Source organism: Salminus brasiliensis, chromosome 1, assembly GCF_030463535.1.
Source record: "Salminus brasiliensis chromosome 1, fSalBra1.hap2, whole genome shotgun sequence".
Taxonomy (NCBI): Eukaryota; Metazoa; Chordata; class Actinopteri; order Characiformes; family Bryconidae; genus Salminus; species Salminus brasiliensis.
The window spans coordinates 89,887,894-89,903,141 of NC_132878.1; the positions used below are offsets into that span (position 1 = coordinate 89,887,894).

The 15,248-nt window shown below is 38.8% G+C and overlaps 1 protein-coding gene across 2 annotated transcripts; it reads left to right on the forward strand.

Moving 5' to 3' along the window:
* The first annotated feature begins 227 nt into the window (after positions 1-227).
* Positions 228-14,949, forward strand: LOC140566890 (CD276 antigen-like). Of its 2 annotated transcripts, XR_011980622.1 has the most exons (6): positions 228-369; positions 8,573-8,627; positions 9,405-9,749; positions 10,135-10,434; positions 12,911-13,549; positions 14,755-14,949. XR_011980622.1 is itself a non-coding variant. In XM_072692332.1 (5 exons), the coding sequence occupies exons 2-5, from the start codon at positions 8,591-8,593 to the stop codon at positions 13,039-13,041; spliced, it is 813 nt and encodes a 270-aa protein (XP_072548433.1). In that variant the 5' UTR covers positions 228-369; positions 8,573-8,590; the 3' UTR covers positions 13,042-14,949. The 2 variants fall into 2 exon arrangements, 1 of the variants encoding a protein (XP_072548433.1); XM_072692332.1 differs by having other exon boundaries at positions 12,911-14,949.
* Positions 14,950-15,248: the final 299 nt, after the last annotated feature.

Sequence of the window (15,248 nt, forward strand, 5' to 3'; positions counted from 1 at the left end):
TTTTCAGGAGAAGGCAACATGTAAAATAGGTCTATTCCAAGTCATTTAGAGCATTTCTATTGGTCCATTCATCCAGGACCATTGACACAAAGCACAGAGCAGCTGCAGACTGCAAGTTCCCTCCTGGCATCAATAAAGTATTTCTGATTCTGATTCAGTCCAGGTTCTTCAAACCATGGAGAACGACAAGAGAGGACAAAGGTGGAGATACATGGGTTTGAATACATGGAGATTCGTTTCGTTTTACAACGGAAGGAGGCCCTCTGAGGGTGTTTAGGGTTCTTTAAAGGGTGGAGCAAAAAGTGAAAGTGGAGAGTCGCCCGTTTAAAGCCACCATGTCTCAGACCCAGACACCCTGATTCCCTTCGAGTAAGTAGAGAATATCTATTATTTTAGCCTAAATGATGATAAGCTGTACTTTGGTCTGTGTTTTACGAAGCACCTTTTCCGTTGGTGGTTTTATCCCCTGCTGATGCTGTGTGTGTGTGTGTGTGTGTGTGTGTGTGTGTGTGTGGATGCTCGGGGCTTTTCTTTGTTTACCTCTTGTGCGTCACTGCTGGACAAATGGAAACTCAGCAGCACCAATAGATTAAAAAATCTCTAATATCAGAGATAGAATGACAATATTAATGTCATGTTCATTATTTTAACATAATTAGCCTTTATATAACTTTCTGCTGCTATTGCTTGTGTTAGGAAATGAAGGAGCTGTAATTGCTGGTGGAAAATACTGTCACTGATGTATGAAAATATCCAGAACTGATCTGTTGAAGTCTTGAGATGGTTTATTGTTAAATGCAGAAAAGCAATGTGCAGATTTTAAATGGCTCAGTGTCAAATAGCTTGCTGCTCCCTATGTAGTGCACTCAGTCATAAAACAGGGGCTCCTGCACTCAGGTAAAGCATAATCTGTCTAATAGAAAGCCAGTGATATTCAGCCATAGGTTTCATGACCCCGTGTAACAGTTAGTGCACTGTACAGTCCACAGTTTTATGACTTTTGTTGTGTACTATATAGGAGATACAGAGCCATTTAAGGTGTACCCTTTTAATGGTTATGTATTTGTATGTATTTATGTATTATGTATTTGAGATTATTTTATAATGCAGGATCTCTCCGTTATCTCACATGCGATGATACTCGAAATGTTGTGAACCCATGTACTTCTGCATAAATCGACCTAAAAAGTCAGAAAAGTAGACAAGGAAAACCCAGTCAAACAAATAAGAGAAAATATTAGACCTGGTCATTTATTTACTGAGAAATCCAATATTGTATGTCTGTGAGTGGCAAAAGTATGGGAACCTTCAGGACTAGCAGATAATTTGAAGGTAAAATTAGAGTCAAGGGTTTTTAATCAGTGGGATGACAATTGTATGTGAGTGGGATCTATCAAAGTCTGATCTTTACAAAACATGTATGAAGTGGATCATAGCATAAACAAAAAGCTAAAGACCACTTGGATTAGCCAGAAAGCTGCAACAGTGGAACAGCTGGAAAAGTGTTTTGGCTTCAATGAGATACATTATGTTTGGGAAAAGGAAAACTCTGCATACCAGCATAAACACCTTATTCTATCTGTGAAACATGGTGGTGGTAGTATCATTGGTTGTCAGGACATCTGTCTGTGAGGTGAGATCTTAGAAGAACATGTGTCATGCAGCAAGACAACGACCCTAAGCACATAATTTGTTCTACCAAAGAACGGTTGAGAGACCTAAAGCATACAGTTAATGGGAGGAAACCCACCATCTTTTTTTTCCCTATTGCACAAGCTTAACCTTCGGCTGAGAAACTGAGAAATACTGCTTTCTGAGAAAGCCTGCTTTGTGAAATGCCCCCTTGGGAATTAGCAGATGTTCTGGAGGTGTGTTTGAGGGAATCTGCTCCCTTCTGTTCACTTAAAGAAGAAAAAACACATAATAAATGCAAAGTCTTTTCAACCAGACTGTCCCAAATGTGCTCCAAGTCCTGAATTGTTTTGGGTGTAATCAGCACTGTGCAAGTGGACAGAGCAAGAATGCTTGTTTTAGGCCCAGGCTGCTTGTTTTTCTGGTAATTCCCCTTTACATCCAATTTTCTGGGTACTTTCTTGTTGAGGTCAGAACCAAAACTGAATCTGAAAATACACTTGTAATGCTGGACATTGTATTCTAGTGGTGATCAAGTGAATAAGACCTCATACAGACATAAATAAAGCATTGGTTTCCGTCTGGATGAGGACAGATGAGGCCTCAGTCTGTGCCACAATACAATAGGTTTTATATGTACATATGAAACAGAAAGTGAAAGTAAATGGGCAGTCCTCTTTTTTGGAATGATAATTCATATTAATCAAAATTCAAATGAAACAAACTAAAAAAATGGTTCTCTTCTGGCCTTGATGACTTATTAAGTATCACACTTTTGACCTGTTTGTGCCTTTTGTCACTTTGTTTTGGTTTCCCCCATTGTACTCCTTAGCACATGGCTCTGTTTGTGTATGTTCTTTGTCTCCGCCCTAGCCCCATCTTCCATCATTTGTGTTCTAAACTGTGCCTAATTTGTTGCCCTGCTCTCTTGTTAGTCCCCAGGTATTTCTTGTTTGACTCTGTCTATAAGTAGTCCCTTATTTTCAGTGTTCATTGTCTAGCCATGTGCATTTTTCATGGCAGTTCGTGATGTGGCAGCTTGGCCTGTTGTTACCTCTTAAAGTGACTAGAATTTTCTTCTCTTAGAATTTACTCCTCAGTCTATTCCATCACTTAACTGGCACCTTTCATTGTTCTGTTTGTAGTAGACAGCCTCCCATAGACAGTAGAGACAGTTACTCCATCAAAAGCAGAATAAACACTTTTTTAATATCCTTGATCCTTTATGATCAACAGCATAGGTTTTGTTGTTGGTGAGGATATAAAAGTGGTCAACATAGGGACCCCCAGATGCTAAAGCTTTCTAGAATCGTGATAGACTTCTGAACTCAATTTCATGTCATCTTTTTTTAGCTTTTAGTTATAGATAGGGTAGCCAACACACTCATAAAGAGTGCTCTTCTGTCAGTATGTTCATGAGACAATAATTATGCAATTTTGATTGTTGACCAGCAGCATCCATTAGCTGTCTATACTTTTTGATGGAACATCTAAAAGCAATCATTCATAATTGAAAAAACAATGATCTTTGGGGATTGACATTTAGATTCATCAATACTGATTCATTAATTAATTTATATTTAGATTAATCAATACTGATTTCAAGAATATGGTAATTAATTGGTGACTCAATGTGGAGGTCCCACCAGAAGAACCTGCATTTGATTCATGTTTAATTGTAGGAAATTGTGCTTCATGCAGGTCATTCAACTGTGTGAATTCATGGTCAAATGGTCATTTGTCACACTTAGATGAGCTGGAAGAGTGTGATGCACAGTACCCAGACTTCAGTGTTTCACAAAGGTGATTACGAGTGAGTAGCCACGACTTTTTCTAGCACATCTCATATAAAAGGTAACTTTAGGATTGACCTGTAGTTGCCTAAACATCCAGCTCAGGTGTAGGTTTATTGGGGAAGGGGTTGGATAACATGGATCATTGTCAGTTTAAAGGGAGCAGTTTATCACCAGTGATATTAGGGAGCTCAGCACAGGCATACAACATTTGCCTAGTCTAGTAGGCATAGGACCCAAGCCCATGTGTAGGGATTCATCTTCATAATGGTGGCTTCTACATCTTTCTGAGTGCCACTGGTAAAAGAGGGAAAAGGCTGAAATGTCGGAGTTGGCAAGTATGTACTGTAGGGGTGGAGGAGCTGGTAATCCTAGACTTCATAAAAGAAGACACCTTTGGCATGAGAAACTGATTTATAGTGGTGAACAATCTTTAAGAATTGTCAGGATGGGTATTAAGATCTTAAAGATTGTCCCCAGGTACATTTTTTAATATTGTCATGGCGGATTAGGCCAGACACAGAGGGATGAACACTCACAGAGATGGGTCCTAAGCAAGTAGTTTATTAACAAAACTCAAGATAACACAAAGGGGCAAAATAAGGCAAACAAAGCAGCAGCTACAGGGCATAAACGTGAACACATCACATACTTGACAAACCAGAGGGCGAAAACAAAACACACCTGAGACCAGGGGTTTAGCTGGGGGACCAGTTACTAGGCAAGAACGGCTAGGCCGACCAAACCTGGCACTGCTGCGTGAGCTGGGTCGCCTAGCTGGAACGAGAGTCGTGGGTATGTTGGCTGAGAACGAGCAAGCCTCGCTGAGTCCTTGGATGGCCAGGTGGCCTGCTCACGAACGAGGAAGTTGAGCAGAAGCTGGCCTTAACACACCATGAGCAGTAACGGGAACCTCTCGAGCTACCTCAAGGTTCCAAACATGTGATTCTCTGCCTCGAACTAAGCGTTGAGGCTCCTTAAGTTCCCCCAGATCCCGGGTGAAACACATGAACATGATCAACACTAAACTAGACACTCTGAATCAAACATGAACACAAATGAACCTGAATCATGAACCGAAATTTTCAGGTGCAGAATGCAAAAAGTTCACTTAATTTGTCTTGACTTGGGGCCTAGTTATTAAACAAACAACACAGAAATGTAGTGTGAAATTCCAGCAATTCAGCCATTGATGTAAAATTGTGACAAGCTATTGTTTTTCAGAATAGCAGGATCAGTGCTTGGCCACGTATGTTAACTTCTAAGGCGCTTGAAGACCCTGAAGTCCATAGATATCACCTAGTGATGGAACATCCCAGATAATACATCTGCAGACTGTCATCAGAGTCAGTTCCGTAAAAACCAAGGATGGTTCCTTGTGTTTGCTGCAACACCCCAACCGCTGTTTTTGTCACATGGTTACAATCAGGAAACTGCACGCCCAGAAAATTTGTTTATTGTTGTTGGAGACTTTAAAAAAGCAAACCTGAGGAAAGTAGCACCCAAGTTCTTTCAAAGAACCTCGTGCAGCACATCTTAAACACAGAATCTGGACCACTGCTACACCCTTTTCAAGGAGTCATACAAAGCCCTCCATCAGGGTGGTCCATCGCTGGTCAGACCAATCAGAGTCTGTGCTCCAGGACTGGTTTGATGACATGGGCTGGGACAGCTGCACAGCGAGACACAGCTCCAACATCATCATTAAATTTGCTGATGACACAACAAAGAGGAGGTTAGCTTCCTGGTACACTGGAGCCAGGATTCAGAGTTCAGCTTCCAAACCTTCTGGATTTATACACCAGCTGCTGCCTGAGAGTCAGGGAGGATTATGAAGGCTCCACTCACCCAAGCCACTGTTTTCACAGCTGCCCAGCAACAGGAGGTACAGAAGCATGAAGACCAGACCCAGTCTGTTCTGAGAAAGCTACTATACCCAGAAAGACGTATCTGCACTCACACTACACCTGTATTCACATCCAGTATCTTTTTATAAATATTAATCTAAACATCTTAGATTGTATATTAAACCAGTATGTTTAAACAGTGCAATAATGTGCATAGATTATGTAATGTGTGTATTGTACATGTATGTGTATTGTACAATTAATGTGTATATATTCTGTATTTAAGCTCTCATTATGAAAATATTTAATGTTACTTCTTTGTTTGTATTTATGACTTGTGACTATTTTGTAACCCTCTGCTAGTTTGTATTACTGACTTTATTGTGACAATCTGATCATTTGTGTTAATGACATATATGACATAGTCTATTTCTTTGTTTCTGTTAAGATAAGTTTGTTTATATTAGTGACTTTTATTTTTTACAAGCAAAATGATTTTAATGCCATATAACATTTTTTGCAATCACTCTGAACCCCAGGACAACATCTAAGGACCTAAAGGGCTGTCATAGAATTGAGTAACGGCAATGTTCCTGAGTCTATCAGCAGGATATTTAATGTTGAATAATTCTGCTCAATAAACAAATGTAAAAACTGTCTTTGCGTCAACTGTGCCACTTTATCTCCGCAAGCACTCTAATCTACTCAAATGTTGCAAACCGGTAATGCAGAAATGCAAATTCAACTAGCAGCACTTGTTTTTAAGATATCTGCTTTCAAAGCTCACTGTGGAACCTACGTGCTTCATTCTAGCTTATATTTGAAGTAGGATGGAGGTATGTACCTTTTGCACTATATGAATGAATAATTATTATAAACATATTTTGAGATTATGTTTTGCTGTATATAAAAAAGGTGGGGTTTCACATTCAGAACCCCGCCCAGTAAGACTTGTAGCTAATGTCTCTGCACATAATTTCAGACATTTCACATGTTTTATTTGAAGCTATATATTAACACATACCTTGCATATACATTATATGTCCAAATGTTTTTGGACACCCCTTTTAATGAGTACATTCAGCTACTTTAAGTTGCACCCATTTTAGACACACATGGCTTGTGTAGTCCCTGTAGAGGAGTACTGGCAATAGAATAGGACTCTGTGGAGCAGATAAATATAAACCTGTTGGCACCATGCATGTGTTCTTTGGAATGATGGTGCTCCGTCCAATATGTTTGGCGTAATTTGGGGAGTTGGGGATGAAGTTCGGGTGGTGATCATCCGACATTCATGTGACCTTAGTACCACAGTAATGCCTCACAGTATTACGCCAAAATCTTGCAGAAAGCCTTCCCTGGAGAGTAGAGACAGTTACTCCAACAAAAAGCTTGTGACATACCCTTGCTGAAGAAATTAAGATAAGCAGATGTCCCAATACTTGCCCACATAGTTTAGTAAATATAAATAACTAGTGCAATAGAAGATTGTAATAGATAATATTTTGGTAATATAAGCTATCTTACAAATCCTTGAGTTGATATGCTGTCAGAGTATTATTTGCACTTTATTCTTCAGGAATGTCTAACAGTTCAATGATGTTACCTTTGTTCGTTGTGCAGGTCATGGAAGCTTGATTTTCTTTAAGCGTGTATCTTTATCTCATCATCTTGAGACACATATGCCCTAAAATAGAAACCTGGTTCTCTGATGTATCAAAAGAGTCCCACAAGAGTACTACACGTACAGACTACAGCACAATGTCACATGTCACATGTCACAATGTCACATTTATTATTCTCTGGTCTGTACTGTGTTGTGTTGTCTGTCCGCACTTGTTTGTTTGTGTTGCACTTGTGTTCTGTATGCACTGTCTATGTTGCACCATGGTCCTGGAGGAACGTTGTTTCGTTTCACTGTGTACTCTGTATGTAGTTGAAATGACAATAAAACCCACTTGATTTGACTTGACTTGACTTGACATCCAGCTTACACCCACATTTAGTACACAGGATATAGAGTAAGCATGATATCATATCTTCTACAGGAAATAACACACCAGAAGCAATATTTGATCATGTCTTGTACTGCAAACTGTTCACTGTGTTTTACATATTGGCTGAATGTACTATAGTATAATAATATAATATAATCTATATTATATATAATATAATCTTACCTCTCCTCTGACTGACTGATGGGAATTAAAAAGGCATAAATGTTGTGTTTAAGAAACTTGTATCTCTGCAACGTAACAAAGCAGTCTACATTGTGCACAAGTGACGTTGGTGTGTCTGTATGGTTCCGCAGGGACACTCCAAAAACACTAGTTGGCGATGGGGATTCTGTGCTACTGTGTTGACTTCTTTGGCGTACTACAATCAATAGTGACTGATTTTGAGCAGACTATGATGGATTATGAGTAACAGTTACTTTTATAACATTGTCTGCAATCTATTATAGAGAAAGGGTTAAAGAAGATGTATGTCTGTATGGCAATTAAACTTGTTCAGTTTGTTCTGAAATAACAAATGGCAGCGAAAGCAGAAATACAATAGTACTCAGTGGACTAATTACAGTTGCTGCGATCTGCTTTGAGACATCAATCGCGCACAGCATTCTCGTTGCCATGGTAACCACTATTTGTTTGCCGGTTACCCATCTCTGAGCTAAAGGTATCACAGAAATGTCTGACAGCATCTTGTTTCAAACATGAACAAGTGCTCTGGGCGTCTTACCACATAGCTCACTGTATTGCGAAGGCCAAGAAACACCACACAATAGCCAAAGAGCTTATTCCACTTGCTGGAACATGGACATGGTAAGAGAGATACTGGATCAATCAGCGGCAGACAAGCATACCCCCTGTCCAATGATACTTTTGCTTGGTGTATTGAAGACATGTCTTATAACATAAAGTGGGTCGCGACTTAATGACCATAAGAAAATGAGGCCAGTTGAGAACCCTTCCCAACACCATACTTATGGTGTAAATTAGACACCAAAGCATAAATTGGCTTTAACTTCTTTGTTCGCTGTTAACCAGTGAAATGTAACAACACCTCATTGGGGAAATATATAATCTTGTAGCTTTGGTTGGACTTCAGAGATCTCAGTGTATTTGCCAGGAGTTTCTACCTGGCTAAGAGTTTTCCAAGAAATATACTTTGGAGCTTTAATTGTGACTCTGAGATTTTACTGTATTTGTATAGTTCTACAATAGCTAGTTAAAACATTCCTAGTTAAAATAGTGATAAAGTCGCTACTGATTTGTTTCATAATATGTTTTTTTTTCACAGAAATCAAGATGTTTCAAGATGAGTCATCTTCTTTGGATATTATTAGCTGTCCAAGGTAACTTTTTTTCAAATATACTGTCCTGCATCATACGGAAAGTGTTTTAAGCAATAGGGATTATTAGTTTCAAGACGTGGCTTTACAGAAAGATGATAGAATGATAGATGATCATAGAAGTACTACCCAGATCTGCAGATGTTGATCAGAAAATCTGAAAAAAAAAAATAAAAAAATAAATAAATAGTTGATATTCATAAAACTAACAAAACAGGCCCTGAGTGGTCTAGTGGACTAAGGCGCTGTCACTATGATCAGAGAATCGTTGGTATGAATCCTGGTAATACTGCTAACCACTGGAAGCTGAGGCCCTTAAAGAGCACAATTGGCCTTGCTTTCTCCATAGTGGACTTCCCTACATTGCTTCGCAAGCCAGGTATGCAGTGCTTCCCTCCAGGCACGTTGGTTGCCCGGTGATGTTGCATCAGTCGCAGATCCACTAAAGTGTAAAGCCCACCCGAACCCCCTCCTTACAAGGACTATGTATCTCATATTTGTATTATTCATTAATTTTGAACTAATCTTGATGGAGTCTATTCCAAGGGGTCTCCAATAATTATAATCCAGCCATACAACCAATTATAATTATTTTTTGATAAATAAAAATGACACACAAGTTAGATTAGGCTTCCAAATACACTTATATTCAGTTCCTGTTCATTTACTGCTATTATAATCCAAAGTTTTTTATGTTACAGAACAGAGTTGAGGGAAAATATTGATATTATTGTCCATGGCAATGAGAAAGTGTTTGTTGTTGTTTCATCCTCACTGCAGTTAGAACAGTCCAGCCGCCTGTTTCCGTTACCGTTGCAGCACCTGGCAGTAATGCCACCCTGCAGTGCTCCTTCTCTGCCAGAAAAAGCCTCAATATAACCAACCTCATCATAAACTGGCAGTATGGAGAGACGGTAGTCCACAGCTTTTATCAGGGTAAAGATCAGCTAGAGAGGCAGGAGAAGACCTACAGGGGACGGACACATCTGTTTGAAAAAGAATTACTGGAAGGAAATGCATCGCTGCTGTTAACCAGTCTGCAGCTAAATGATGAGGGCGAGTACACCTGCTATGTGAACAATGCACAGGAAAGTACAAGTGGAGACATAATGCTGTCACTGGCTGGTGAGTACACTTTGCACCCCTGAAAAATTCCTCATAATGTCTAGATTACTCCTCTTTCACCCCTTTATTCTGTACCAACAACTAGAATGATGGATTCTTCCATAATCCCATGCTTTACTATTCTAATTTGATTTCTTCTACTGGTCAGCTTGATCAGAAACAGAAAATGTGCAATCTACAAAGATTGTATAAAAATAAATCCATTCAATCCATCCATCCCCCCATCAAAGTGAACATTGCACATCAATGCACTTTGCCCTCGCACAAGACAAATATCTTAGAGGCATTAATTGTTTGGATGTCTGCTTTCTATCACCATCTCTATGTGTAAGTGTCTATAGGCCAGCTTTTACTCCTTTAATCTTTTCTTCTGTTTATTTTTCAGCTCCTTTTGATGAACCCCTCCTGTCTCTGCAGCCTACCTGTGACAGTGTCAATATCACTGTCACCTTGTCCAATGGTTATCCACAACCACAACTTAGATGGCATGACTCTTCTGGTAGAGACCTAGACCAGACGTATTCTTCAGTTCAGCTGGACTCTAGGGGGCGCTATCAGGTGTCCAGCACAATAAACTTTAGGTCAAACAGCATAGAGACAATCATCATGGAAATGAAGCTAGATGTTCTGAGTCAGACCATCACCCGTGCACTACTCTTACACCCTCCTCCAGACCCATGCCAAGGTTAGTTTGTGAATAGAGGCGATTAATATAGGACCTGGCCGATAGATGGGTTGTCTGATCCTATTTTCTGGAGAGAGGGAGACCGAGTTGAGACCAAGACCTAACTAGTCTGTTTTGGCCAACATTGCTTTAAGAGTAATGAGAGAAGCCCTCATGCCATTTATGCTCTTCATAAAACATAACTTTACTAAACAATGGGCCTCATTCATGACATGCGATCATGCGGTCATCTTGTTTTTCAGTGTCTTTATTAGTGAAGGGCAAATCTTTACTGGTTTTTGTTACACATTAATGTGGATTGTGTAACTATAAAGGAGTTTAGGGTACTTAATAGCTAAGAGTGGAAATATCTGCTGGATTTCTGTAGAAAGAGGACACGTCTTTAGAGATCATAAAGATTTATTAGCTGGGAGTGATGACTGACAAGTAAATTGACTTTATAGAGTATTTATACAACATTTTAGAGCCAGCTTTGAGAAAAGAGTTCACCAGATCCATGCTATTCCCAGACCTGTACAGGTGCTGTCTGTAGGTGGACGCCTTGGATACTGGAATGTTACAGTGGGTGATTGCCAACAGATCAGGAATTTTAGAGGCAGAAGTTGCAGGAGTTTTAGATGGCCTAATCTTTAATGCATTGCTATAGTAAGTTCCCCCACAGTGAGCAACAAATATATGAAACAAAAATAAAAGGCTGATCACATCATTCAATAAAACACTGTTATAGAATAGTTGTCCTCTATTTTGTAGAGATGTTGATGTTGTGATTTCTCAGGCCAAGGGCTGTCATATCTTATATTGTGGTTATTGGTAATTCAAAGGTGTGGATTATGATAAAGAAACATGCATGCGAACCCAATTCGCTAACCATTGGTATTTAGTAGCATACACTTGTTCCACTAGTAAATCTAGTATTTACACAATGTTCATGAATCTTGTGGAAAGTTCTTATACTGTACTCATAGTTTGCTCATGTTTTTAGAAAGGTTTTATGAATGAGGCCAATTGACTTCATCATGTTTTTCTAAATGTTCATCAAATTACCATAAATAAATATATTACAAATACAAATATGGCTGCATTTTTATCTAACTGGCTACAAACAAACACAAACAGCACTGGTTTTAAGTTGTTTGAGTATGGATCACATACAAACCCAATGGTCAAGTCCAAGAACAAATACTATGCACTATGCATATCAAATACAATACAGGCCTCACGTAATACATTTACATTTACATTTACATATACATTTACATTTACATTTACGGCATTTAGCACACGCTCTTATCCAGAGTGACTTACAAAGTGCTTTGCTATTTACCCAAGAAAAACCTCAGCTAGTTAGAATAGACCAATAATTCAAAGGATACCTCTAAGCTTTAGACATTATAAGACCTACAAAAGGGTTCTACTGTTATTATGAGTCAAAAGAACTCGTTTTCAGTATTAAATATAACACATTAAAATGTACACCAATCAGCAATAACATTAGTAGTATTAGGCACTAATACTGAGTAAGTCCCCCTTGTGCTGAGACATGTACTCCAAGACCTGTGTGGTATCTGTGGACCTCTGTGTTCTGTGGTATCTCCACCAAGACAGCAGCATACCTGCCTGATGTTTTTGGAGATGCTCTGACCCAGTCTCTAGCTATCACTATTTGACTGGCCCTTGTCAGTGTCTGACATTCTTATTATTTTCCATTTTGTCCTTACTTTTAACACAAACTTCAAGAACTGACTGATTACTTGTTGCTTAACGTATGCAACACTTTGACAGATGTCACTGTAGGTAAAGATAATTAGTATTTTTTACCAGGTGACACTTCACCTGTGCTTATGTTATGGCTGATTGGTGTATTTATTAAACCTTTCGACCTCCATGGAACTGCTGAATTGCACTGCTTTCCATGTAATTACTGAATAATAATCCATAGGATGTACTCAAAGTGTTCAAGATGCATCACCTTTATGTGATTCTGCTGAGAACTGAAGGTTATTTTGGACAACCGGACAAGCTTTTAAATGATATGTGCAGATGTTATCATGTTTTAGAATTTAAAACCTTAAAATCAGTTTAGTGTTTTCATTTACCGTTCACAGTGCCATGTCACTACATTCGACTAAGGTAGCTGAGAAAACACCAAACAGTTACTCCTGAAGTTGTATGTGCTTGATCACACCAAGAGTCCTTTCACTGGCATTCTTGTTAGTCCTGTGCTCACATTTGCTGAACAGGATTATTTCAGTTTTACAGTCGTCTGACCTGAAAAAAGGCCTAATATGGTTGTCAGATATGTGAAAACAACATTTGCAGAAGCTCACAGAACAATATGCGACTACATTTTACATAAATCACAAGAACACATTTAAACTACATTTTTATGAAAAATTTGATGTGTCAAACAGATTAGAAAAGGAAAACAAATATGGAGAGCTGTGATGCTGAGCAGTTTTTAATGTTTTCTTTCCAGAATGCTGCTTGATGTCCTCCACTTCAAGGAACAGGATACCCATGGGAATGTCCCTTTTGATGTTCTTTGGTACACTCTTGGTTCTACTGATAATATTTCTGAAGAAATGGATGCGAGGAGACCAAATGTAAATCAACCAAGTATTATGTACACCTACTTGATTTAAATGGATTCTACACTCACTGTCCATGTCATCAGGTCCATTTATGATGTGTAGGTTGATGATGGTTGAGGTATGATCTTTTTTGCTTAGTTGGTAGATTCTCTGCATTACTTGCAAACCTTCCTGGACTGTAGTCGAACAGTTTCTTTGATTAATTTCGTATTTCATCCTTCACTGACCAAGGCCCCCACGGTATCACCACTGAGCCCTATAAATAATACTGGTTATGTTTTGATATGTGTGTGGGAACAAAATGCTTGTTGTTGCAGGAAATGTCAGGGCCACAGCTGGGAATGCTAAGAATAGCCATAGGCTGACCACTGATTCAACTTTAGGCCAAAAATACTAAATAAAGTTTGGTAAAATAATCCTTTGCTAAGCACTCTAACTCGTAACAACCTTTCACCAATTATTTACTAATTAATGAATCTTAATCGCTGCCAGTTGAACTTCCTATAACAAGAACTATTAGCAGTGTTGGTGACTTGGGGTTCTGACCGTTGATTAACAAGGTAAAAGGAAGGCTAGCAAATTATACCAAGAATGAGTTGTACTACAACCTGTCAGTAGTTATGTTAATTATATTAATTTATTTTCAAGTTTCAAGTTTCAGGTTTATTATGTACATTTATGAGACAGGTATAGTCTGAGAGAGAGTGGAGCTAAATATGAATATGTATGTTTATGTCTATTCCTGTTGTATGTATGTAACTTGTTTATTGTTAAGTGCACTGAACTGAAAAAAGACAGGAGACAGAACAGGCAGTACATTGGTTTGTCATGATTTGACAGTATTCTACGTATGTTAAGAATGTTATAGCCTCTATGTTGTAGCCTCTTTTCATTGATGAATGGCACGAGATACAATATTATGCAGAAATAGATGTGCTACAGTTAGTAACTATAAACCTTCAAAGTGCAGCTCTAGGACTTCACGATTCATGTTTACTGAATTGTTACAAAGAAAACATGGGTTATGTATGATAGCAACTCAGACCAAGATCAACCTATACAACTACATCATATATGGTCCTTGACCAACAAGGACCAGTATACATAATATTTATTACAGACTATAAAGAAGGCGGTGTTAAAAACAAAAAATCAAACATTCATTATGAGACCTGGAGTGGCAAATGTGGCAATGACAACTACAAAATGATGGTCAATGAACTTTATGGGAAATGCTTGCTATGTGCAAATGGTGCAGTAAACATTATTGTGGTATAGCTGTTAGAAGACCATGAAGAGTGTCTAAAGATTTTTTTTTAAGGTAGCGCCCGGATATATACTGGCTTAAGCAGGGGAACACGTCTGGTACTGCAAGATCTGAGTCCCTGGCGGCGTAGTGTGTTACTGACGGTAGCCTTTGTAACGTTGGTCCCAGCTTTCTGCAGGTCATTTACTAGGTCCCCCTGTGTGGTTCTGGGATTTTTGCTTACCGTTCTTGTGATCATTTTGACCCCACGGGCTGAGATCTTGCGTGGAGCCCCTGATCGAGGGAGATTAGCAGTGGTCTTGTAGGTCTTCCATTTTCTGATTATTGCTCCTACAGTAGATTTCTTCACACCAAGCTGCTTGCCTGCTGCAGGTCTACAATTTTGTTTCTGGTGTCCTTCGACAGCTCTTTGGTCTTCACCATAGTAGAGTTTGGAGTGTGACTGTTTGAGGTTGTGGGCAGGTGTCTTTTATACTGTTAACGAGTTCAAACAGGTGCCATTAATACAGGTAATGAGTGGAGGACAGAGAAGCCTCTTAAAGAAGAAGTTACAGGTCTGTGACAGCCAGAAATCTTATAATCTTATAATCTTATATTATTATTGTCATGTATGTTATTTGTATTTCATCCTCTTAATAAATAAACTTTTTGAAAATAGTTCTGTGTATGTTTTTTTCCAAGCACTTTAGTAATACTATGCTAATACTGAGTCAAGCCTTCTTTTGCTCCAAAAACAGCCTCAGTTCTGTGTGGCATGGTTTTCACATGATGTTGTGAGGTGTTTTTGGAAGGACTTCTCTTGAAAGGAGACTTGTGACAACTGTCTTTCAGTTGCAATTATGAATAATTTTATTACAATTAAAAGTACAGTGTGAAGAGAGTCAATTCTCTGTGCCCCTCTGCTCTCTCTCCCTAGACAACGAAAAACCTCACATTTTATACCCTAGAACACGTAA

Coding starts and splice junctions, on each gene's coding strand:
- LOC140566890 (XM_072692332.1), top strand. CDS start 8,591: ATGAGTCATCTTCTTTGGATATTATTAGCTGTCCAAG. Junction 8,628..9,404: donor GATATTATTAGCTGTCCAAG/GTAACTTTTTTT, acceptor TCCTCACTGCAG/TTAGAACAGTCCAGCCGCCT. Junction 10,435..12,910: donor TCCTCCAGACCCATGCCAAG/GTTAGTTTGTGA, acceptor TTTTCTTTCCAG/AATGCTGCTTGATGTCCTCC.